Source organism: Crassostrea angulata, chromosome 8 (assembly GCF_025612915.1).
Source record: "Crassostrea angulata isolate pt1a10 chromosome 8, ASM2561291v2, whole genome shotgun sequence".
Taxonomy (NCBI): domain Eukaryota; kingdom Metazoa; phylum Mollusca; class Bivalvia; order Ostreida; family Ostreidae; genus Magallana; species Magallana angulata.
The window spans coordinates 34,870,559-34,895,134 of NC_069118.1; the positions used below are offsets into that span (position 1 = coordinate 34,870,559).

Here is a 24,576-nt window from a genome sequence, read left to right on the forward strand (position 1 = left end):
CACGTTTGTACAGACATCAATCTACAGTTATCTGCATAGTTGTCATTGGCTACCCATTATTGTGTGAGGGCACACCTTTAAGAATATTTGGGTTTTTTTTGCAAAAAGATTAATTCTTGGTTAATAAGGGGATACATATTGTATTAATTGGATTTTAATAATAATACGGCTGCACGTAAATTAAACTGCCAAATTATTAGTTGTAATATAATATCTATATATTATATTATTATATTCTGTGGTTTCATAAATATTCGTTGAATACCAATTTTCGTTGATTTCCTTGAAATTAAATATTCATTTAACTGCAATTTCTACTAATATTTTGTATTGATAGGGTCATTGGCCACGAATTTACATATCCTTGAAACTGTGAATTTCACTTTATCCACGAAAATTGATACCCTTGAATATTAATGAAACCACAGTATTGTCGTATCAGTGACAATGGCCGGTAATTAGGTGGTCATCCAAACAACATCTGCATTATGTTTTGAAAAAAAATGGTTGTCAGTACTCGAAGATTTTCTTATTTATTAACAAAACAGTAAATGGTATAAATAACATGCGCACTGTTTGTGCAGGTTTTGTCAGAGACCATCATGAGTTTTGTCGGCTCCTCATACCAAACTGTTACCCGTTGCAGGTATGCAAAAGGCAATAGTTCAGTCCGAGGGCCCGGAAAAAATGCATGTTGCCATCGAACCAAGTATGCAAACTGCTATACACATATTAACTCGCATCTGTTTGCCTTTAGAATATACTGTTGGTTTCAGTAAAAATTCCGTACAGAATGAATCTATCGAATTATATAGTTTAGATAAACTACTTATTATTTCAATACAATGCATATTATTCAAGTTTTTTACATAAATAAATGTATCCGTTTATGATGTTCCAGAACATAATATTCATAATAGGCATTTTGGTTTCGATCACATGCATTCAATAATCTATTTTATCAACTCTTATTCGAGTGATGACTTTCAACATCTCGTCATCATCTCGTGTGAGTTGTTCCAATTCGTTGCGCATGAACCGAAACTGCTTTTCAGATAAATGTCCCCAAAGATTAAGGTCCTCCTCGAAAAAATGTGGCAAGAATTTATCTCTCGTGAATTCCAACATTTTCAAAAGTATTAAATGCATGCATTCTTCGGGGGTCAACCGCTGCCATCTTGGAGTATGGTCAATTTGGTAGTCTATTTCGTGCATGAGTATGTTTTTCACTTGGTAAGCTGTCACATGATTCAGTTTCCATTCCTTTTGGCACATGAATGTCAAGATTTTGGCCGCGTTAATTCTCTGTTCACGATCACCATTAGTGATAGCGTTTAGTATGTGTTCCTCGTTTGGGGAGTAATTCAGACGCCATAGCATGTCTGAGGACGGATTTTCATCGTGATCATACGGCTTAGCGACAAGGAACGGTCCTTCAGGAGATAACGTAATGGTTGGAATTAACTCCACCTCGTGACCTCCCGGAAGTGACATCACCAAGCACAGGTCTTGACCATTGAACCGTATGCGCACGTTCGGTATGATTGCTGGTTTGTCTGTCGCCACTGTCCTGGATTTAACCGTCGCCGTGGTGCTCGCGGTAGTCAGTGTGCTTCTGCTTTTGGCAAGAGCTTTCTTCAGTTTCATAATGGCGGCATCAAACACGTAAAGAACTGCTTTGTACATTTTCTTTGGACTTAGATGGTTTTTGTCGTCCGACCGTAGGTCCAGTTTGTACACCTTGACGACCTTTTTATCCGTCTTTACTGATAGCGGAAACACTACATAGCCGGGCTCCACATACGTCCCTCGTAGTTTGCCAACCTTCATCTGAATCAGATAGCACGGACAGTTCTTCTTGTACGGGGTCCAGGGGGTCACATCCCCGGCGTATATAGGGGGCTCTGAACAGTCTAAATTGTACTGATTGGTCTTGAGAAACGGAAGTAGATGAGCCATGCACTGGTCAAACAGTTCTTTGGCCTCCGACGAGATAGGAATCTCGGTTTGAAGGACCTTCTTCATCGTTAAGTCGATTTCCCGCCGCAACCGTGTAAGCGGAATTTTTTCTGTCGTCTGACGGTAGAGCGACGGCAGAAAGTTATGTCGCAAAACTCTCACTTCCATCGTCACTTCCTTCTTGTTTACGTCATCTCACATCTGTAAAAAGATTTCATATAAATCATCAGAAAATAAATCAACTCATTCTCAAGTCTTCTTAACGCAGAAAATTTTTTTCTCCTAGATCACATGGCGACGCTTAACACTTTTGTGTATTGTTTTAGTGTTGTCTCATTAATTAACAGTTGTATCTGTTCGTGCGATCTGTCACATCGCCTGTTTATTGTGCGCGGGAACTTTAACACCGTGAGATGTTCGTCGTCCACCGGTGTGTGTTGGGGTTTTGTCAGCACTGTAGATCTTCACGGTGATACAGTATTTTATTTTTAATATCCGTTTTATCAGCCTGTCGCCAGGGACACTGGCAACTATCAGCCCCTTTGATCATTTGTCAAGGACTAACCCCCAACAAGCATTGGCAGATCTACCCCGCATTCATCACATTCAAAAACAAATTAAAAGGAGGTTTGGAACCGTTTGTGGATGTTTGCTCAAATCTGTGGCTCTTAATTTCAAGTAAATATTTGTTGACAGTGTTCAAACAACAATGGGACGAGAACTTTACAATGTTCACATTACAATCTCATATTCATACTTACATTAAAGTATTAAGGTTACCTGTGCCGGACAATTCAGTTACATAATGTATGTACAAAATCATAAATAAGCATCTTGGCGGAACGTTGTGTCAAATTTAAACTATAGAGATTTTAAAAGCTGTAACAAGTGGTAGTTCTTAGATGAGTATACAATAGTATTCCATAAAAATTTGGTAATTAAAAATTTAAAGGACATAAGTATGAAGATCAAAATTTCATTTAAAATCACTATCTCTTCTGTAACAGATACGGATAAGTTGAAGGAACTCTATTTCTGAAGATTACGGGAAATAAGTTTGTAATCCTTGCATGGATAAGAATTTACAATTTTATTGTCATTTAAAAGTCGTTCAATAAAAATTATAGATAACAAAAATACAGTTCGTCTATATCAGACCCCGTACTTTTATCAAATACATTAGTATATCCACTAAAATGTGTACGAAAATCTCAATCTCAAAACGTTTATCTACATTTTAGAGCAAATATATTAGTGAACAATTTGCCAAATACCGGTATTTAAAAAAAAAAGATAGATAGAAAGAATGTTAAGACGACACATTTCGAAGGTTAAGGTGAAAAAAATTACATCAGATCCTACCTGGATTCTCCGCCTACCCCACACGGTCTATTTCCGGTACCCTGGCGGCGGCATCCCCTCTCCGTGATTTGACTGGGAGGAGATAGCCGTGATAAGGGTGTCTAGTTACCCACACAGATCAGCGCTATTGTAATCCTCCCACCTGTAAATATTGATACTTTCAGGGCTGGTCCGAATACCAGCACCAGCCCAGTGTTAGCGCGGCAATCGTCGAGTAATGTTTGTTTACTTACATGTATTGGAATTATGTATGTATATTTAGACCCTGGAACAAATTACAAACGGTCTTTGATTTTTTTAAAACTAGTTTCACCTCTGAATTATAAATGTCATAAAGGACTTACATGCTCGATTTCAATTCATAATCGGTTGTAGAAAAAAAAACTTTCCTTAAAAAAAAATTATGTTGGCAAAAAACAATGAATTCCAACAAATGAAATCAATACCAGGTTTCTCGTAAATCGATACAAAGCAAATCCTACCTATCAATCGAAAACAACACATTACCTTACCATAAGGCAAGCCGCTGTCTTAACGGAAATTCAAACATTTTCGATCCTTGGTATTATGTAGAATGAAAATCACTTAACCTAAAATCCCAGCAATGCAGACCGGGATGTTCGGCAAATATTTAAAGTGTCCGATACACCATTTAGCACCCAATGTGTATGATAAGACACTTCGCCACAATAATAAAAATCAAATTATCGCCCAAACATGTAACCCTGTAGCTGCGATACCCCGCACGCTCAACGTGCAGATGTTTTAATTTGTTCATTTTGTATAGAAAAACTGTGGTCCGCATTTCACTATTCTCTGTGTGTGTGTGTTGGGGGAGGATCTCATTGCTGTTGTCGAACCACAATAGAATGCACCTGTAAAGTAGCTGATACAGGGGGTAAAAATAATCTTTTAAAATGGACTGCAGCAGAGGCTAGGGTGGCACTGGCGTCGGAAGCAAATTGAAAGTGGGGGGGGGGGGGCTAGACTAATCCTCAAAAAAATTGAGAAAAAAGTAATTCCCAAAATCAGGGAAATCCTAATCCGGGGGGGGGGGGGGGGGGGGGGGGGGAGTATACATATCCTTCCATAAGAAAAAAAATTACTTACCCAATTTTTTTTTCTCCAAAATCTTGAAATTCCTAATCCGGGGGGGGGGGGGGGGGGGCTAGTGTGCTTCTGAATCCAACTTCTCAATCTTTCAAGGTAAATTTAGGAACAATAATCTTTCTTGCGGGAAAAAGTGGGGGGGGGGGGGGGGGGCTGAACCCTCTATCATGCCATGTTTCTTGCGAGAGAAAAAGTAAAAAATGAGCAAACTCACATACCCCACGCTCCCCCATTACTTGACAACGATTCACAAAATGAATGGCAAGCGTATGATTTAAAAACACAAAATAATTTGATATTAAAAGGGCATAACTCACAAAATAGATCATCAAATAACACCTTCTTGTAAATATGTACATCTATTCCTTTGCCTTTAACAACTAAAATCCGTAATTTCTCAATAAAAAATAACGTAATCAGAATTTCCTGGTGATATGCACATCTACACGGTGTCCAAAATGCCTACAAAGTCTTACTACATTCCATGCAGCGGTTTCGGAGGAATCTCGCTTACCACAAAAAAAACAACAGCAAAAAACAAAACAGGACTGACGGACTGGTCAAAAACAATATACTCCTTGCAACTTCGTTGCGTGGGGTATAATAATCAAAAATTTCACAGAGGAAAGACTATGATAAATTCACTAAATATTTACACAATGTCATAGGTACCCACCCCTTTGCTTTATAAAGGTAAACATCACAAATGTGCTCGCTGTTTCATTGCGTGGAAAGTTATCACCTACCTACACCCCCCCCCCCCCCCCCCCGTCCTTGAAACAAGAGGCCCATGGGGCCACATCGCTCACCTGAGCAACAATGGGTGTTCAAAAGATTTGTGCCATATGGTCCCTCGGTAGAATAACAAAAAATAAATATTGTCAAGTATTCGAATTTTACACTTATTTTTGCATACACGTAATCTTTGACATTGTACCTTCATGAGATACTGGTTTTTTTTTACCAGAATAAGAAAATCCTACGCAAATTATAAAACTAAACATTAAGTAGGTGTACACTATTAAGTTGTTAACTTCCAATTCCCTATATATATTCGTTCTGCCCCCCCCCCCCTTTGTAAAGCGATCAAAATATATGAGAGCATATAGGTACAATTTTTTCATCAACTACTTACTAGTTATTGTATTTAAAAAAAATATATAATAGTTATTGTATTTTATTTAAAAAATACTACATGTATAGATGTGAAGAAGAAAATTATACCTCAATGTGCTCAATTCCTTCAAAAATTTAATTTGTCTTCTCCATTATAATTAAATGACTGTTATTTACCTCGCGTACAAACCAGGATAATTTTCCGCTGTGATATTTTCTTAGGAATAGCGATAATTACTTTATCCCCGCAACAGAAATGTGTCAGATCTATGGAAACTGTTTTAAAGATGTCGTTTTTATTTACTCGTGTTTGAAAAACTATCAAAATTGATGTAAATTTCACATTATTTATTGTATAAAGAGGGGGCCCCAGAGAGTAGGTATATACAGAATATCATTCTTTTATTTTGTTTTTACAAGTATTTAACATACTCTAATTCATATAGAATTTCGAATGTTCAACCAAAATTTCAGCGTCAATCGTAGAATTATAAGCAAGATACAGAGTTCACAGTTCGCCTAGGTTTGAGTCATATTTTGTTCACATGAGTTTATTATATTCAGCTAAAGATTTTTAACTTGGTATTTCCTATTCAGCATTTAAAATGGGAAAAAAGAATGGTCTAAGATTTTCAATTCTTTTATTCACTCGAAGACCAGTTCACTGGTATTTGAGGTTCAAAATCAGTTTATACAAATGTACACAAACACAGTGAAGGATAACATGTACAGTAGGAGTAATAATGACGAAAAAAGGTTAAGTTTACAATACAATTAGTTGTTAAAGTTGGTTTCTGGAAGAACAGACTATGAAAATTTTCTTAATAAATATTGACAATCTTTTTACTTTTTTAATCTTTAGTTTTTAAGATCTGTGTACACACATAGAATTGTGAGCAAATCTCTGTATCTTGCTTATAATTCGAAGCTTAACACTCACTCAAATATGGTTAGTAAAAAGAAATTGTAAACAATTAAACACAAGAAACATGCACTATAACAAATAAGGAACACAATTTATTTTTTCGAAATGAATCATATATATACATGTATATACGGTAATACCTACATATTTCCGTCAGCGATATCAAATTCTATTTAAACTGAATAAACTCGAGAAAATGCCGAGCATCTCAACAAAACCTATTGCATTAATCTACCAAAAGATACTGCCGAATTACCGATAGAATGAATTATATTTCAGTACTTTTTTTATACATCAGATTTTGCTTAATTTGCGCAGGTAAACAGTTAACTGTTTGATTTACCGAAGTTTCTGTTTGATTTGATACGTAAAAATCACGAAATACAGACGATAGTTCCCAGGTTACAAAGCATAAATAATGAAAACGAAACGAAAATCAGAACAAGCTAGCATGCACCAACGTCATGTGTGAAAACTGTCAACGCATTGAAATATTTAGCCTCAATTTACTTCAGAAAATCGGCACCAATATATTTTACATGTTTCAAAAATTTCCCTTCATACGCAAACTGTTGCACAACAAGCAAATTTATCATAGTCAGATCGACCCTTTTTCGTATAATGTCATGGCTGCTTTAAACAAAGAACCTCGTTTTAGAAGTATGGAATACGAGTCTTGGTAAAATGGGTATGCAAACCCGGGCCGTGGCAAAATAAAAGCCGGGACAGATCGACAATCGTCAATTCCAAATACGCATTTTGCACAATATTTACAGCGAATACAAATATACTGGTCCATCAAATATCCTGAAATTTTAATGAGATTGGCAGATTAATAACTGCCAATCTTTTGTTTTGCCCAGACCAAGTCTTGCCTACCCATTTTACCGGATGCCGAACGCGAAGCTGAAACACGCCTTTCCTTTATTATTATTTTCGTAATAACTCAGATTTGAAACAGAATTAGCACTTAATTTTTGCAATTTATATTTTCCTTCCCATAAGGATAATTTATGCTAAACTACGTTGAATTTGCCTCGGTAGTTCTTGAGAAGAAGATTTTTAAAAATGCACCCCCCTTTTTCTACAGTTTCAAGGTTTTCGCTTTGAATAAAGATCGGACTTTTATTTTTGCAATTTATATTCGCCCTCCCATAAGGATGCTTTGTGCCAAATTTGGTTGAAATTGGATTAGCGGTTTTAGAGAAGAAGTTCAAAATGTAAAAAGTTTACAGACGGACAGACAGACGGACAACGGACAAAATGTGATCAGAATAGCTCACTTGAGCTTTCAGCTCAGGTGAGCTAAAAAGTAATTCGAGCATATTGCAAGAAAAGATAGGCAACATATTTTACGTCTTACTTTTGTATGAAAATGTATGCTTAAAAAAATGCTGTAAACCAATTTTTATTCACGGCGACTTTATTTCGCGATTAACTGGTTCTCGACGACTAATGTTTGCGACCAACACTTATACAGACCTGTATTGTTATAAAAACTATAGACAAAGGATTAGTTCGTGGCGAGAAATATTCGCTAACCTCGCGAAAGTTTCTCGCACGCGAATAAAAGTTGGTTTACAATATCCAAATGAAGAAAAAAATCCCAACAAGTAATTTTTTTGATTTTGTAAATTTTATTCTACAACAGCGACTGTTTCTGTCGGTGTGTTGTGGTTGGAGGCTGGTTTCTAATGTGAATAATATAATTATATCTAGAAAAAGGCTATACATGTATATCATATAAAGATAACCATTACAATAAAACATTAAAAAAAGGCATGCAAAAAATGCACACAAACACTGGACATATAAACAACTTATCATTTATGTTCCAAGATCACAATCTGTGTCCAGAAAACAATGATCAAATATAAAAGCTGTACACGTAACATCAATCTCATAACTAGATTTTTAAACACATTAAAACAACTCATGGCGGGAAAAGGAGTTATAAACAAAAAAATCTGAAAATGCATAAAATCAACTTGGATTATTTTAGAAATATAATATTTTTCATTTAATATGTGCAGTATACTCTTCTTTTACGTTGTATAAAATACATTTTCTTTAAAAAAAGAAAACTGCTTGCACATCATGTACACCATCATGGATACTATAGTATCATTAAAAAAAAACCAAGTATTCATACCACAATTCTACATGTACTGGGTATACAAATTCAAATATACAATATATGAGAGACCATTTTACAAGTAGACTATGTTCATTTGGAAAAGTATTCATATATAAACAATCATACATCTATGTACATAAAACAGACCTGGGTTTAAGTTGTGTCTAAACTATACAAAATCTCCACAACTTCACCTGGGATTAAAATACTAAATGCATGTGGTAATAGTTAATGAACATTGCAATGGTTGAAGACAGCTGTGAATAAGATAAATAAGATAAAAATGAACACAAACAGATTCCATTGGCAAAGTATTTACAGGCGCCAGCCATCTCATAACTATTTGCTAAGCTCCCAATAATGTCCGAAACTTTAAATCAGTGAAAATAAAAATAAACATTACACCATCAACCAATAAGCATTGAATTGGAGCAGAAGTTTCCATGGAGAATAGCACAGAAATGCAGACAGATGAACATAACATCCATGGTTGTGACCAGTTATCCCATCTCTTGAGAAAGATGCTTGGTTTTACAGATGACAGCTATCAAGGACTGTGATTTTTCTGTCCAAGCCAGTCTGATGTGTTGGCAATCACATCACTAAAGGTAATCAATTTCCAACACCCCTATTCCCCAGTGACACATTCTATTCCCCAATGTTACACATCCCTCATTCCACTCCATAACCCCCCCCCCCTCCCCAACATTTACACACCTCTCACTCTATCCCCCATTTTACAACCCTCACTGCAAACCGAGGGTCTCCCAATTTTCACTCAACCACTTGTGGTAGTCATTTAACTTGTGGTCTGTTGGGGTCACCTGGAAAACAATTGATTTATGTTACATTACTGATTGACATTATATACAGTTACACGTGTACCTTTAATTATAATACTGGTAAGTGTTTATAACAATTTGCTGTAAAGTGATTTTGATTGAACAGATTGAATTCAATATGTAAACCTAGTGACTCACCTGTCTCCACTCATTGACACAAAATATGCGATAGGAGTCGTTCCCATACTTTCCTATTCCATGCAGCTCAATTGGATATTTCCAATCCTTTGTCAAAAATTCATCTAAAATTAAAGAGAATTCCAAACACTCGTCAAAATCTGAGAAACAATAAATTGAATTTATGTTGTTTCACTCGGGTGGGTGAAATAATTTGTACCGATATATAAATGCTCAAGCTATTCTATTCACAGAGCATTTATACAAATACCGAATCATTTTTTAGAAAACAACTAATTTTTATGTTTTAATCAAACTGTTTACAGAAAAATTTAAATAGTCTATAAAATATTTCATAAAAACTGAAGTAATAATGTATGGTATGAAGATCTCTGGCGTAGTGTTGGTCCCTACCTGAAAAGCGGATAATGATCTTGGCCCTCTTTTCGTGAAGCCCCAGTGGGGCCAGGAGTCGTGCCATGGCCTGCCAGTCCCCCTTCCTGGCAGTGTCGGGGTTTGGCCAGCGGTTCAGGAACTTCCACAGGATGGGAATAGCAGCTTTTCCTGAACAGACAACAAAGGATAAATTTATCAAAAATAATTCAAAATGAGAGAGGGGGGGGGGGGAGGGAGGGAGGGAGGGAAGGAGGGGAGAAAGAGGAGAGAGTTCTCCATGAACCAGTCCAAAACAGAGAGAAATTAATACATGTACCAGTCAATCAATTTGTACTAAATATATACACTGAGTGACATTTGAGGAAGTTCATTCCATATAAAACTTAACTGTACACAAACTTTGTTCATTAAAAAATTTAAATGAATAGTAATATTAACTAAAAACTAAACATTTTAACATGATTTAGATCTATAAATGTTTAGGTCAACACTACCTGTGGTCCTGTTAAGGAATATGGTAGCCACCAAGAGTTTCCATGGGTCGTGGTACAAGCTTTCTTGGATCAGGTGGAATGGGGACTTGGGTGGGGTCCACTTGACATCTCGGTGTAACTCTGGGCGAGGCATGTATCTCCCACCCTGGAAGTACGGACTATGGACTACTTCAGCAGGGGCAGGAACATACTCCTCGTCCTCCTCTACAGTAAAACAGGAGGACACATTGCACACAACTTTCTAAAGATGATATCGAAATTGTTTTCCAATATCCACGTTTAGATCAATAAAAACAGTTTTAATTTCAAAGCACAATTCTATCTTTTCTACAGGTACAGTGATGAAATATTTGAAGTTTTCCAGTACAATGTATATAAATCATGATGTAAGCAAGTAAATAATTTGTGTCTTTGTCAACTTGTCATATTCACCTCTATATATGCTGGTAAATGTTAGTCTTTCTGTATATATTTACACACAGTGTCTTTTCATGACATGTACATGTTGTGATGTACATTGAAAGTAATTACATGGGAAATTTCTCCATGCATTTTTTGCATCTTGCATAAACACTCAGCATCGATAAATTGTTTTTTCCTAAACTTCATTCAAGAAAGTTTCAGTAAATTCATGTTTTTTGAGGAAAATGTTGGTACATATATGTACATGGAAGTGCATGTCAGAGTTATACTACAGATAAATTGATCAGGTCTTTAAGTGCTATTGTCCCCCACTTTACCTATGTCTAGTGCATTATCGTCTGCCTCCACCTGAATCTCTCTCTGTTCAGTTGAAGCACTTGTTTCCACCTCTGGACTGGTAGATTGTGAAGACTTTGTGTCGGATTGAGCGGGATGACTGGATGGTTGGTGGGGGGTGGGTGATGAGGAGGGGGGGCATTCCTTTATCACATCCTTTGGGGGACATTTTAATAATTCAACACTCCTGTCTTTTTCAGAATCATCATCAACAGTATTTACATTCTCGTGAGTTCTAAATGCAGAATTATTTGTACTTAACACTTTTTGTTCTGACAATTCTGCTGCTTCACTTTTGTAATCGGGAGAATCTAACCCACTCACTCGATCACTTCTATTTGAAGTCTGATTTACTGAAGAGATTTCACTGCCAGATCCCCGCGCTGATGTTCTTCGTTCAAATGAAATGCGCCGATTCTTTCCAGAGAGTAAAGCATAGTCAATATTACTGGAGCTTCTTCTCTTAAGTCTACTTTGACTTTTGGAATCATCCAAAACAGCTGCACTACTGTGACTTAAGTCCGATTCTTTAAACTGGTTCCCATTTTGTGCCCCATTTACAATGCTATCATCTTTGTCCATATTGAGATTTGCTTCCATGCCTATAACCATGTGACCTTCCCTGTCAAACAAATCGAACACATTAGCACCATGACTTTTCACACCATCCTTGTCCTCTTCAACCACTTCACGGAACCTTGGGTTCTTTTTTGGAGTCATATATCTTTCCTCTCTTTTCTCAACCCCCACAATCTCCTTGCTCAACGTATCACTGTTCTTCTGATTCGCAACACTCACATCCTGTTGTCTGTCCTTGTCATATTTCACTTTTCTCTTCACTGACTTCAAGTTTTTGGATTTTCTCTTTCGAGATTTTGGGTGACTCTCCCCGGTGGTGAAAGCCATTTTAATGACAAGTCTTTGAGTGATAGTTTTGCCTTTTTTGGGTGAGTCATTTTTTTCCTTGGACTGAGACACAATACTTTTTCTGCTGGCCGTTTTTTCTGTGGACTGAGACAGCTGTCTCTTTTTACTGGTTGTTCCAGCCTTGAGAGGACTTTTCGATTCTCTGATTTCCTTTGATACTTTACTTGGTCTGCCTCTCTTTCTCTTGATCTCACTCCCAACATCTTCTGTTATCTTCCTTTTGCTTGGCTGAGCCACCGATTGATGCTTCCCTCTAACAGTAAAGTCAAAGTCATCAGCGGTCAATTCAGTTATTCCTTCTTCCTCCAGATACCGGGCTAGGTCTGTCTTTGACCTCAGCTTCCTTCCACTTGGGCTGAAAGAGGATTGCATCTCCGTCAAGTAAGCATAAGAAAAATATTACTAATTATTTTTACCTTTGATTTGTAAATAAATTCAGTTTAACTTCTATGTCCTGTTGATAACATTTCTATTTATTTCATATTTCTTCATGCCAATATTTAACTACGAACATATTTAATTTAGACTTACAAGATTTCTTGATGCTCTAAAAACAAAACATTTTTTGCAACACTATTGGCAATAATTTTTACATATCAAAATACACTCAGATAAAATGAAAAAATAAATTTTGTTTTCCAATTGATCTTAAATTTTACCTGTAGATATACACATCGTATTTGCCAGCAGATTTGCCACTTAGTCTTTGGACAACTTTCCTCGTCCATCCTTTAGGGAGTTGTTTGTCCAGTAACATTGGCAATACATCATAAGTGTGATCTACCCTGTAAATAACCATATGTCATGATTTTGTTATGCAACCATGCAACTAAACAATCGCACTTACTGCAAAGAAATCTGACATTGTCCAGGAGAAATGAATACTTGAGCAGACTTTACCTGATGGGCTGAGGTGCTGGCTTAATTTCCATCACATCACTCGTTGTAGAGTCCTTGTCTCCAGACATGTTCTTGTGGTCGGAGGCCAGACTTCTCTTAATGAGGTCAACGTCATCCTGTAGGCTGTCATTCAGAGGTAAGCTAAACGTTTCAAGCTGCCTCCTCTTTCTCAGATAACGTACATTGTCACTGGCTTGGTCAGATGACTGACTGGTGTCTGGGTCGGCACTTGAATTAGACTGCTCTGGGTCCGCCTCCGGGTACATTAGTTTATTGGGTACAATGTTGCTGTTATTGTCAGCGCTGTCACTATTGTCAAGCACCCTCTCTGTGGTCTCCTCTGTAGCACTTTCTTCCTCAAATTCATCGATTATTTCTCTGTCATCATCATCTTCTGCCGTGCCAAACTCATCGCCTGTATCATCATATTCCTCACATCCTTCTTCATCATTGTGTGTATTCTCTTTAGTTTCTTTATATTGGGTTCTACAACAAATGAGTCTTGATTAAAATAATAAGATGCTCTTATTAATAAATGCTTTTACACAAATAAGAGCAATTTTAATGTAGACTGTATAAGTACATTGTGTAGATTATAACAACTCAACAATATAAAAAACCACCATATTTATTAAAATCATAACTTCTTGTTTACAAAGACAGACTCTAATTGACCCAGTTGTCTGCCCATTGATTTCAAGTTTGTTAACAACTTTGCTGCTGAACATGGCCAACATAGTTTAACATTTTAAACTTATTAAAGCTGTTGAGAGCAGCCAAGGAGGCCATTATTTATGAAATTTCTAGTTGATTATTGTATGTCATGTTTTGTTGAAGAAGAAAAAATCTAGAAAACATTTATCAACATATTTATTAGTCACTTTTCTCATCTTCAATTCTTGTGATTATTAGCAAAACAGTTTTGTTCCTTTTAAAATTGTGTTTTAAAAAGTTCTGCAACCAAATAAAAAATAATGCCCTCATAGTTCCCATTACCATTAAACCTGATGACATTTCTACTCTTCTAATAAATGAAATGCATAGACTTATAAAATGTATTTAAGATATGCACAATATCTTAGTGGTGCATTTGCAGCTGTAATATGATGCACATTGCAGAAATGCATCGATCTGCATATATCAAAATTATCGGGGAGATGATTGTGTCATGAGTGCTTTTTAAACGAAAGATTGAAACAGTTAAAATAAAATCTTAGATAAGTTAGTCCCTGCCATGAAATACTAACGAGGGTTGCATTGCAACGAATAACTCATCTGTTGCCTCATCGTCCTCCATGATTGATGTTATCAAACATGGAGAAAACGAAAACAGCAAATTTCGAGCCCGATCTAATATTGACTTTTCCTGGTCTGTGGTCCACAGGTCCAACGGAGACCAAAAACCCAAGCTGGTGAAGATGTTGACGAACAAAACATTTTTGAAAATGCAGATTGTTCTCTTTAGCAGAAATAAATCTAAAATTCATTTGAAAATATTAGTAAATTATAGTAATTATGATTTATCTGTACATTGTAAATACCAGCTGACCAGACTTAATTATTAATGATCACCATCTTTAGGTAACTTTTAGGTGTATTTTGATGGTTCGAGTAACATCAATTATTTGAATCAACAATTTATATATAAACATGTACTATTACAACTGAAAAACTATTTTTAAAACTTCAAGCACCTCACTGGCATCTAAAACCATCATGGAGAATTTTAAAAATAAAATCTTAAAGCAGGCATGTAGCATTGGCGGGGGGGGGGGGGGGCTATTTATCGCAACAAACATTTTCAATCAATAAATGTTTAAATTTGGAGCCAGTCCCTCAAACTTTTATGGGAGTATGTAAAAAAAAATACAGGGATATTAACTCTAAGTATTGAAAACTTTTAAGATGTAAAAACCAAAATTAAATGTACTTGACCAGTAGAGACTCCGGCAACCTTTGTAAATTAACGAATACTGAGATTAAAAGGTGGCAAATCTTAGCTAAGCAACTTTAAAACATTATAGAATGTAACTGCGGTAATGAAATATTGTGCAGTAATGAAATATAAAATATTAATTTAACAATATTAAAGGCTGGCAGATCAATTTAAAATCTAAAGAATGTTACCATGGAGAGGTAATTATTTCCCTAATTTTTTTTCTTATTTTGCTACACCACAGAAATGATCATAAAACCAAAGTGATTAATTTAAAGAAGTCAGAAGAAAATTGAAATCTGTTGCATGGTAACAAGGTTATAATAAATTTAAATTAAAGTAATTCTGAAAAGCAATCTGATTAAAATCAGATCTTTGTAACGCTCCGAAATTCTGTTAGTCGCTGAACAAAGCGACATCAGAATTTGTCGGAGCGGATCAAAGATCTGATCAAAGTTTAATCAGATTGTTCTGAAAAGCATTAAACATTTGTTTTAAACACAATTTAGAACCGTTTTTTGCTATTTCGAAACAGACTAAACTTTCATATCAAATTATTCAAGCATTAGGCCTATTTAGCAACAACAAAAAACTGTCGCTGCAAAGGGAACATTTGGACTTATGAAAATCATTCAAAAATTCTTTATACATTGTAATTGTTGAAATTGTCAAAACAACTGCCATTCCTTTGGCTAAAATGCAGCAGCATTTTAAAATAAAAGTTAAGAACAAGTTAAGTTTTTTCAATCAATTTATTTTTAAGTATCATGCTACAGGCATAAATGGAAATTCTTAAAAAGTGCCTCAATATATCAGTATATAGTTATTTAGTACTGAGTAGCCTATAGCTTGATCATGGCTCTGTACAATATTGAATGATTGTCAATGAACCATTGAATGATAAAGTTTAATTGAAATTATTCAACAAAAAATAACCTTTTTAAATTCTTATTTGATTTACTTATGTAAATTTTATAAATAAAACTTTTTTTTTATAAAATATATTATGTAAAATAGAAACACGAGTTCGAATTTTGCTTTTATTCGTTTTATGTGTTTTGTCTGTGAGAATCGTAAATATAGACTTTCCTGTAAACATGCAAAAGAGACGGGTGAGGAAAGGCGGGATAATGTGGATTGATAAATAGATTATGAACCGATACACTCTATTTCGATTGTAGAATTATTGTTCAAAATGAGTGTAGGACAAATTGCTTCAGCGGGTGATGATATAAAGCTGTGGGATGAATCAAACTTTACATTTTTAAAGCAATACAATCCACATGATCAAAACATTGCAGACATCTGTTGGAGCCATGATAGTATCCTTATTCAACGTTTTTAACGTTTCATTTATGGAATTGTTATGATTTATACTATCATTGATAAGGTAAATCAACTCTGCATGAACTTTTGCCAGGTTTGTGTGTGGCCGGGGGGTGGGGGGATGTGTGTGGATGATGGACCATACAAATTTTGACAGTTCACAAATACTTCTCTATTATACTTGTTTCCGATCATATCGCGGGTTCTATGGTATTGCGGTATTTCTGTTTACGTAAAGTAGCACACGCTGAAATTGACATTTGATATTGGGATATTTTTTAGACATGGTAAACAGAGGCACACTTAACATCACTGAGGTATATTATAGAGGAAACTCACAATAACATAAGTTTCTGGAAATATTTCTGTATTGATAGATTTTTTGACAAAATGATTTAACTACCACGATATCATAGGACTGGCTCATACTAATTGAAATTGTTGATTGAAATATTTGTTTGGAGTAATGTTTCTTAATTGTTTCAAGATTCATTTCTTGCTAGCGTTGCTTTAAACAGCGAGAAAATAGCAATTTATTCATGCAAGACTTCAGCCTTTCCCATTACAACTCTTGATTGCTCGGTGAGTGACAATGCTAGGTATTTGTATGTACATGTATTCTACCAGATTTAATAATATGTGTGGTTTTATGCATACATTTTTCTTTTCCTGAAATTTCATTTTTAAAGCTAGTGTTATATATTATACTACATTCATATTGGAAAGAATCACTTGAAAATTCTATATTCTAAATTTTAGTTGTCAAATAATGTCATAAATTTTGTTTGAAAATGCACAATTTAAGTTGACTAAAAATTTTGTATTGAAAATATTAGAGAAGTTATCAGTCGTAATGTATTAATTTATTTTAGCCTGGAAGATTGTGTGTAGACCTTACATCTACATCTAGGTATCTTGTGGTTGGAGGTTCTGATGGTATCATAAATGCTTGGGACCTAAAGTCAAGAACCATTAAAAAGTCCTACAAGGTATGCCATCTTTAATCAATTTCTTATTTATAGAGTCACTGCATTTAATTAAACAGTATCAGTATCTGTTAATACATTGCTCATTAGTATGATACTTTTTTTCAGGACCACAAAGGTCCAGTCAGTTGTGTACGCTTTAATGCAAACGATTCTCACATTGCTTCCGGATCAGAGGCAGGGGAGATCATTGTGTATAATGTAGTGACAGGACAAGGTTGCCGACCAATGACTGCCCCAAAAGTCCAAGTGTGTACTCTTATACAATTCTTGTTCAGTGAAAGACCTTAAATTATCAATGATTAAAAAAATTAAATTAATGTTAAACTTTAAAAAAAAAAAAAAAAAAAAAAAAAAAAAAGGAGTGTATTTTTCCAAAGAAATGTGATTGTTTATATTTGTTTATTATAGGCAATAAGACAGCTGCAGTTTAATGCAGTTAAGAAGTCTTTGCTTGGCTCTGTGTCAGAGGATGGGGCAGTCAACTTGTGGGACATCAACACACGTCGCCTCCTTCATGGCTACAGCGACGCCCACATCGCCTCCGCCACTGGCCTTAAGTTCTCTCCCCTGAATGACATTTTACTGCTCTCTGTAGGACTGGACAAGAGAATCATTTGCTTTGATGTCCAGAGCAAGAAGTAGGATTTTTTCCAAGTTTCTTGTATTATTTATTGTTAGGACTGTTTGTGAGACAACTATATTTTAAACTTTTTGATTTTAACCTTTTTAGCAAACAATTTCATGATTTTGATTTGTAAATATTCCGAAAACTAAAATTTGTAAATGCTGGGTGATTGGAACATTAACCAAAACACAGTTTGTTGCATGCTCTAGACTTGTTAAAGAAATATAGTATACAGGATTGTGACGGTAGATATTTTGTTATAGACAGGTGAAGAGTATCACAGTTGAGTCACCCCTGACCTCTATTGATGTCAAGTCTGACGGGGTGACAGTGACGGTGGGCTCCACCAGAGGGAAGGTCTTTGTGTATGACCTGAGGAAGGCTGCCTCCCCGATCAGTGTATTCAGTGCCCACAGGTCCTCAGTGCAACGCCTCAAGTTTGAAAACAAAACTGCAGTAAGTACCATTATACCAAGTTACCAACAATTTTATGAGTTATTTACACAATTCTTTTCTTTAAACTTTAGTATGCTTAATGTTTAAATATTAAAACATATGCAAATATTTGCCTAATGGTACAATAAACTATGGTAGTACATTTTATAGCAACTAAGCATATATGCTTACCAGTATAATGGATTTACGTTTAGAGCAATATTTGTTTTATTCCCCCTTGTCTTTAAAGATATAAAGTAATCAAATGTAACAAATTGCATTAACTTATGAATTATCTTTTCTTGACACTTTGCTGTGAGCATATTCTACTGAAAAAATGCATACTTTCAAGAAGATATACATGTATATGTATATTGTAATTATAACGAATATAAATTTGTGTTCTTTAAACATGGTCATGATGGATACATGTAACTTTTAATAATTTTTAGACTGAATTTCAAAGCTTAAGTAAGCAGGAGGCCTATGCAATGAAATCCAAGCTTGTCCAGAGTGAGGGGGAGGGGCTATCACCGGGCAGGAGACAGCTGCCCTCAGCCCCAAACAACCAGATCAGAGACCACATATTGAAAGGTGGGTCACAGTACATCACAATGGTCTACCATCATAACAATTAATGTATTACATGTTCTTGTCGCCTTAACATTGACAACCGCAACGTCTTAGCTTTTGGTATGGGTCATAACAACAATGGTAATTTGTATTTTGTAGTCAAGGTCAATATGTATACTGGTATGTTTTGATGAGAATAAAAACAGGTTATTGGGCTGTCAACTTGTTTTGAGAAGTCAGAGTGTTTGGTGAACTATGTCAATTTCTTGACAAATCCTTACTATCTATTTAAAAGTCATTATATTTCAAATACAGTAGGTTTATATTGAATTAGCAGTAGAAAATGTAGGTATTTATGTATTTGATTATTGAATATTATAATTTATCACTTTTTCCTTGATATAGAAAGACTTGTTCTTAATTGCTTTCATTCCATGTTTGTCCACTTGCAAAAATAACTGAAATTTTAAAACCTAAATGAATTTTAAGTATAATTGCCACCCCCTCCCCCCCCCCCCTACATTTTCTTTACATCTTGTTCTGTCTATATTATTCTGTATCTCTTACTGTAACAGTTGCATGAACCTGTGGTTGTTCTCACTCTTTAATATAATGTCATGTGACACAAGTGTCTCTCATTACAGAGGTCGAATCATGGCCCATGTCCACATTTTTAGAATATCTAGAATTTGATAGTTCTGGTGACGGTAGGTTAGAGTGAACATATTAACAGTGAACTATATGTGTGCTGTATTAATCAGATGAATGTTTTAACACATATGTTGTCTAAAATTTAACTGTTTTACTGGAGCTTCCTTTGCTAAAACAAATGAAATGATTGGTTGATGAGAGAGCTTCCTTTGCTAAAAACAAATGAAATGATTGGTTGACAAGAGAACTTCCTTTCCTAAAACAAGAAAGTGGTTGTGTTTGTGGACACTATGTGCATTGTTTTGCTGTTCATTACTGTCCTCATTTTATATCTGTATGAATCTGGAGGATTATGCCATTTGCATTCATTGATTTAATTTGATATTTGTTGTTAGCTTTCAATTAAGGGAAAAATATTATTGCAATTGAGCAGGACTAGTTTCAACATTTGTACCACTACTCACCATTTTCAGATTAAGAAGATTTAAGAGTATACAAGTTACTTAATTTTCAGATGTGAAGATAGAGCATCTGCTCTATAGGTACCAGGTAAATGAAATTAGATTTCACTTTGAAATATTAGTAATTTAAATCTCATCATAATTTGAACAATTCATTATTTCTGTAATTTTTAAGAAATTCATTTTTCTGTATTTAAAAATTATTGCTTGCATAAACCAAAGAATTCTTAGTTGAAGCCATTTTGATTCATGCTATTGGCTGGGATAATTTCATAAGAGTATTGCCAAAATACAATTATAAATATCAAAACATTGAGTGGGTTTGCTAGATAAATTTTTATTGTACTTTTTCAACAGCAAGATGTTTAAAGCAATTTTGTCTATTGAATTGAAAATAAATGATCTAGATATTTTTAAAGAGAATATGATACTCCTTATCAATTGAAATTACGGTATTATAAAGTATTCATTTTGTCAAAGTAATTAAAAAGTTAAACAGATCAAAGAAGATTTAATTATAAATATACCCCATCTATTATCTGATTTACAAAACTTTTGCTTGTTTATAATTAGATCTGTAGACATCACAAAATTGTTTAGCAAAATGACATCCCTGTTTTAAGTCAAATAAATGTGTTGTTTGAAAGTGAAGTTTTAAAATGCATTTGTCTGTGTGAGACTGTGTGTAAAAAGATTGTGGAGTTCATTTTTTTTGTTTCATAACAAGTTTGATTTGCAAAAAAGAACACCTCATTTAATTCTTGGCATGAGAGATCTTTGCTTATTAAGTGTTTTCATGAATTGCATTTAAATGTACATTTTATCATTAATTTGTTCAGTAAGTGCACAACACTACATGTGTATATACTTCATTTAAAAGAGACTGTGAGATAGATAGAGTTCCAGATTACATTGAAGTCCTACATTATCTGGAAAATTCATTATGTACATGTAATTTTTACCTTCATATACCAGTACATATAATTGGTTCTGTTTAGATTTGACCTCCCTTGCCCCTCTTTTTCCAAGAAAAGAAAGCACAGGGGGAAAAATCATGTACATATATTTATAATACATTTGTATCTTTTATTCCACAGCATTTCTTTAAATATCTTTATCTGGACTGTGTTACACTTTTGTAGAAGTGCTGATAATTTCAATTTTCTGTACCTTTTTGCCATCCCAACTTGGATTAATCATCACTAAAACAGTAACCTATAGACATACAACTTGTGTCATCTCTCAGTGATTTTAATAGATTGCTCTTTGCCTTTTGACTTCAGAGACAGAACAGCCTACTTCCAGTCCTACTGCAGCCGAGAGGAAGGATCTTTACTCCTACAGGAATGTTAAGTCACCAAATCACAGTGGTAAGTTGGTCCATCTAGGCTGGATAAGTGAGACTAGTAATGCCAAAAAGAGAGGTCCTATAAACATTTGGAATGTTTTCAGTAATGCTTTATAAAAGTAGTAAATCAATTCTATTGGAAACGAAAGGAAAAGTCCTCAAATGATAGTTGAAACTAAGAATGTTGAGTCCCCAGATCATAGTGTATTGTTACGGAATAGGCAAAGGGAGAAATCTGTTTACATTGGAAATAGAAAGTCAACAAACCAAAGTGGTACTGGGAAATTCAGTTTTCTTTTACATACTTAAACTTGTGAAATAAATGAAAAGCTGTATGATGATAACATGTTTTGACCATTTTGTAGATGGAGTGTTTTCTCCCATGAGGGAGCACACTGACTCCTATGGGAGTAGTGTAATGTCCCCTTTGGACAGTGTGAGCAGACAGTCTGCAGGAACAATAGGAATTAGTAACATCACTCCCCTCAGATCTGACCTCAGCAGCTTAAAAAATGTGTGTTATTTATCTATACGGACTCTTGCCAAATTGTACCAGATTTTGCATTTTCCAAAATTAGACTAAAAACATCAGCCTGTTGCTTAATGTTAAAGTTTCTTTTTGCAGCACAATGGAAGTTTAGGACTGTCACCTGTATCAGGACCATACACTGGGTCAACAGATGATTACATGACAGACCATAACCCCACAAGTCAGACCCCAGACAGTCATTACAGGGAACCTGCTGAGTCCCCGGAGTCTCACACCTCCCCAGTCCTACACAGGGACACAGGTAAGGGACAGTTCTTATCACAGCAAGCAAAACTAAAAACCACCTCACCAAAGATCCTGAATCTAACTTATTCTGGATTGTGATTAACAAACCAACCAACTTTCCCCCCCTTTACTACACTTCTCCACTCCACAATCTTACATGTAACAGGATAAAATATGATGTTGGTACACAAGCCAGCACATGCACTGTTCATTACATTAGTGCACAATTCCTTACCATTTAAGAAGATATTTTGCATTATTTCCCAGATACACAAAGACCATCAGCTTTTATGCGAAGAAGTGGTGATGATCGAAACTTCCCCAGATCATTCCTGCCGTCAGTGAATGAGTACAGTGCCAGTCCATATGTAGGAGTGCCCAGTGATTCTGTGAACACATCAAGAACTAGTGGTAACACTCGACAGAGAAACAATTATGATGAATCTCCAAGTGCAAGCTCCGGGGGAAGCAGTGTCCCTCCATTTAAACTGACTACATCCCCAGAGGGCGCTCAAAGCGTCCCCTCAGTAGAGGCGACACTGCCCACACAAATTCCAGGCTCACAGAATGGTCAGAACTTCCAGACGCAAGTCATACGCAATCTCATCAGTGAGGAGTTGGAGGATTTCAAGGACCAGATTCACAGGGACATCTTACAGCTGCAGGTGGAGATGCTGAGGCAGTTTCAAATACAAATGGTAATGGCTCCATGATGGTGATTTTGATAAGTCAATTTTTAGATAGTATGAACTAAAAAGTGCTTGGCAATAACGGTTTTTTTAATACACACCTGAATACATGTATGTACTCCTGAGAAAGATATGAATGAGTTATAGATTCAGCATGTTTAAAAAGTGTCTTCATTTTTTAAGGTGGAAATGACAAATGTTTTCAAGCAGCATTCAGTGAATCAAGAACTTCTCCAGGAGGTAGAGCGATTGAGGGAGGAAAACAAACGATTAAAGAAAAACTTTTGAGATCAGAAACAAAAGGTCAATATTTGGTGCTCATAACAGCAGCAATTGGTGAAACTGTGCTTGTGAAAGAAATTACCCAACGAATTTGAAAAGTACAGATGTTTTAATATCCTTATTTAATTTATAAATATTAAATGACTAACAGGTTTTCATTACTGTTAAATTATTAATATTTTCAGGCATTCTATCATTTTCATTTCCCTGATAAAAATAAGATTACTAAAACTGTGCATACATCTATTGTTCTATAAATTATAGAATTGTTTCATTAATGTTTTTTAACTTCACTATTAATACAATGTGAAGTATTTTTGTGATATTTGACTTACAAATACGAATGTATTTTAAGATAGGAAATGAAAGAAGGTGCATGTACAGTAATCATTTGCATGTCTTCAGTTTGCCAGTACATGTACAGTGTACCATATTTTTTCTTACTTCTGTAAATGATATTTACTACATGTATCTACACATCTAATCTGTAGATCTTTATTATGGTTGTTGAATAAAGTACAATTTATTTGGAAGTGTGGTTATTTAACATAAAAGGCAATTGAACTTGATTAATAAGTACCTCACCCCAAAACTTTGAGGGAAACAGCTAGAATAAGTCAATCTAGTGTATAGCTTGAGGCTTTCATGTGAAAAGAAAAAGGACATTTATAACACACTATATAACAAGATTGTACCTGTTACCTAGTTGTCATAGTATCTAGAACCATTTTAAGATGAGCTTGGACTTTGGGTAGTTGTGCTAAACCGCAACGTGACGCAGGCCTGTCTATTTCATTGCTAGCCACTCAGCCATGGCTCTTTGAAATCAACAATATTTGTCTGGCGTTTGAGCTAAGACTACGCAATCGATGCATTATTTCGCTTGAAACCACGTCATTTTGAACATGTTTTGACGCAAGAAATAGATAGCTACATCCTACTGAAAGTCCAAGGTCTTATTAAAATGGTTCTAATATTTTATAGATGCAAGAACATGCTTATGTTCTAAATCTAGGGGTTGGGCATGGCCCTAAATGTACAGGATTGGAGAAAATCATGACCTTGAGCAATCTCCGGTACTCTAGCACCAGCAGTCTAGCAGAGATCATCCTGTTGTTAATTACTGTGATAATCTTGAAGGGTTTAATATTTCAACGTTATTGAAATATTTAACTAAAGCCTTTTTTTCCAATACAAGTTGTATAATCATGATACTGTAAAAATTTGCATAACTTCATTTTGCGAATTACTGGATAACATTTATAAACCTGTTTGAAGCGACTTATATTCATGATCCAGATTTAGATGGTCTGACTATCTTAAATAATTAATTTGCAGTGATAACCATCAGATAATTAAAGTACTGTAGATATGTGCTTTTTTTTTTAAAAATAATTTTTTATGCTTTCATATAAAATTGTTTTATAAAACTGATCGCAGCT

General features: G+C 35.1%; 3 protein-coding genes across 6 annotated transcripts; 1 reads left to right on the forward strand and 2 right to left on the reverse strand.

Annotated features, from left to right (window-relative positions):
* Positions 1 to 520: 520 nt before the first annotated feature.
* LOC128159010 (uncharacterized) lies at positions 521 to 4,000 on the reverse strand. 3 transcript variants are annotated; one of them, XM_052822038.1, is made up of 3 exons: positions 3,834 to 4,000; positions 3,322 to 3,463; positions 521 to 2,160 (listed from the first exon to the last, which is right to left on the reverse strand). In XM_052822038.1, the coding sequence occupies exon 3, from the start codon at positions 2,125 to 2,127 to the stop codon at positions 946 to 948; it is 1,182 nt and encodes a 393-aa protein (XP_052677998.1). In that variant the 5' UTR covers positions 2,128 to 2,160; positions 3,322 to 3,463; positions 3,834 to 4,000; the 3' UTR covers positions 521 to 945. The 3 variants fall into 3 exon arrangements, with proteins under 3 accessions (XP_052677998.1, XP_052677997.1, XP_052677999.1); XM_052822037.1 differs by having other exon boundaries at positions 3,829 to 4,000; XM_052822039.1 differs by lacking the exon at positions 3,834 to 4,000 and having other exon boundaries at positions 3,322 to 3,759.
* Positions 4,001 to 8,089: 4,089 nt separating this feature from the next.
* LOC128159415 (uncharacterized) lies at positions 8,090 to 14,347 on the reverse strand. Its single transcript, XM_052822495.1, has 8 exons — positions 14,292 to 14,347; positions 13,045 to 13,530; positions 12,804 to 12,929; positions 11,199 to 12,499; positions 10,459 to 10,662; positions 9,983 to 10,132; positions 9,590 to 9,693; positions 8,090 to 9,433 (listed from the first exon to the last, which is right to left on the reverse strand). The coding sequence occupies exons 1-8, from the start codon at positions 14,339 to 14,341 to the stop codon at positions 9,356 to 9,358; spliced, it is 2,499 nt and encodes an 832-aa protein (XP_052678455.1). The 5' UTR covers positions 14,342 to 14,347; the 3' UTR covers positions 8,090 to 9,355.
* A 1,717-nt stretch (positions 14,348 to 16,064) lies between these two features.
* On the forward strand, positions 16,065 to 23,662 carry LOC128159416 (protein NEDD1-like). Of its 2 annotated transcripts, XM_052822496.1 has the most exons (13): positions 16,065 to 16,302; positions 16,794 to 16,888; positions 17,179 to 17,295; positions 17,401 to 17,541; positions 17,704 to 17,933; positions 18,184 to 18,376; positions 18,808 to 18,949; positions 19,573 to 19,635; positions 21,324 to 21,410; positions 21,754 to 21,902; positions 22,014 to 22,179; positions 22,431 to 22,861; positions 23,036 to 23,662. In XM_052822496.1, the coding sequence occupies exons 1-13, from the start codon at positions 16,176 to 16,178 to the stop codon at positions 23,138 to 23,140; spliced, it is 2,046 nt and encodes a 681-aa protein (XP_052678456.1). In that variant the 5' UTR covers positions 16,065 to 16,175; the 3' UTR covers positions 23,141 to 23,662. The 2 variants fall into 2 exon arrangements, with proteins under 2 accessions (XP_052678456.1, XP_052678457.1); XM_052822497.1 differs by lacking the exon at positions 19,573 to 19,635.
* The last annotated feature ends 914 nt before the right edge of the window (positions 23,663 to 24,576 follow it).

Excerpts from the sequence above, each read along its gene's own strand:
- LOC128159416 (XM_052822496.1), top strand. The coding sequence starts at position 16,176 with ATGAGTGTAGGACAAATTGCTTCAGCGGGTGATGATATAAAGCTGTGG. Across the intron at positions 17,296-17,400 it reads CCATTAAAAAGTCCTACAAG|GACCACAAAGGTCCAGTCAG; the intron begins GTATGCCATCTT and ends ACTTTTTTTCAG. Across the intron at positions 18,377-18,807 it reads AGTTTGAAAACAAAACTGCA|ACTGAATTTCAAAGCTTAAG; the intron begins GTAAGTACCATT and ends AATAATTTTTAG.
- LOC128159010 (XM_052822038.1), bottom strand. The coding sequence starts at position 2,127 with ATGGAAGTGAGAGTTTTGCGACATAACTTTCTGCCGTCGCTCTACCGT.
- LOC128159415 (XM_052822495.1), bottom strand. The coding sequence starts at position 14,341 with ATGGAGGACGATGAGGCAACAGATGAGTTATTCGTTGCAATGCAACCC. Across the intron at positions 10,663-11,198 it reads CGATAATGCACTAGACATAG|AGGAGGACGAGGAGTATGTT; the intron begins GTAAAGTGGGGG and ends GTTTTACTGTAG. Across the intron at positions 10,133-10,458 it reads ATTCCTTAACAGGACCACAG|GAAAAGCTGCTATTCCCATC; the intron begins GTAGTGTTGACC and ends TTGTCTGTTCAG.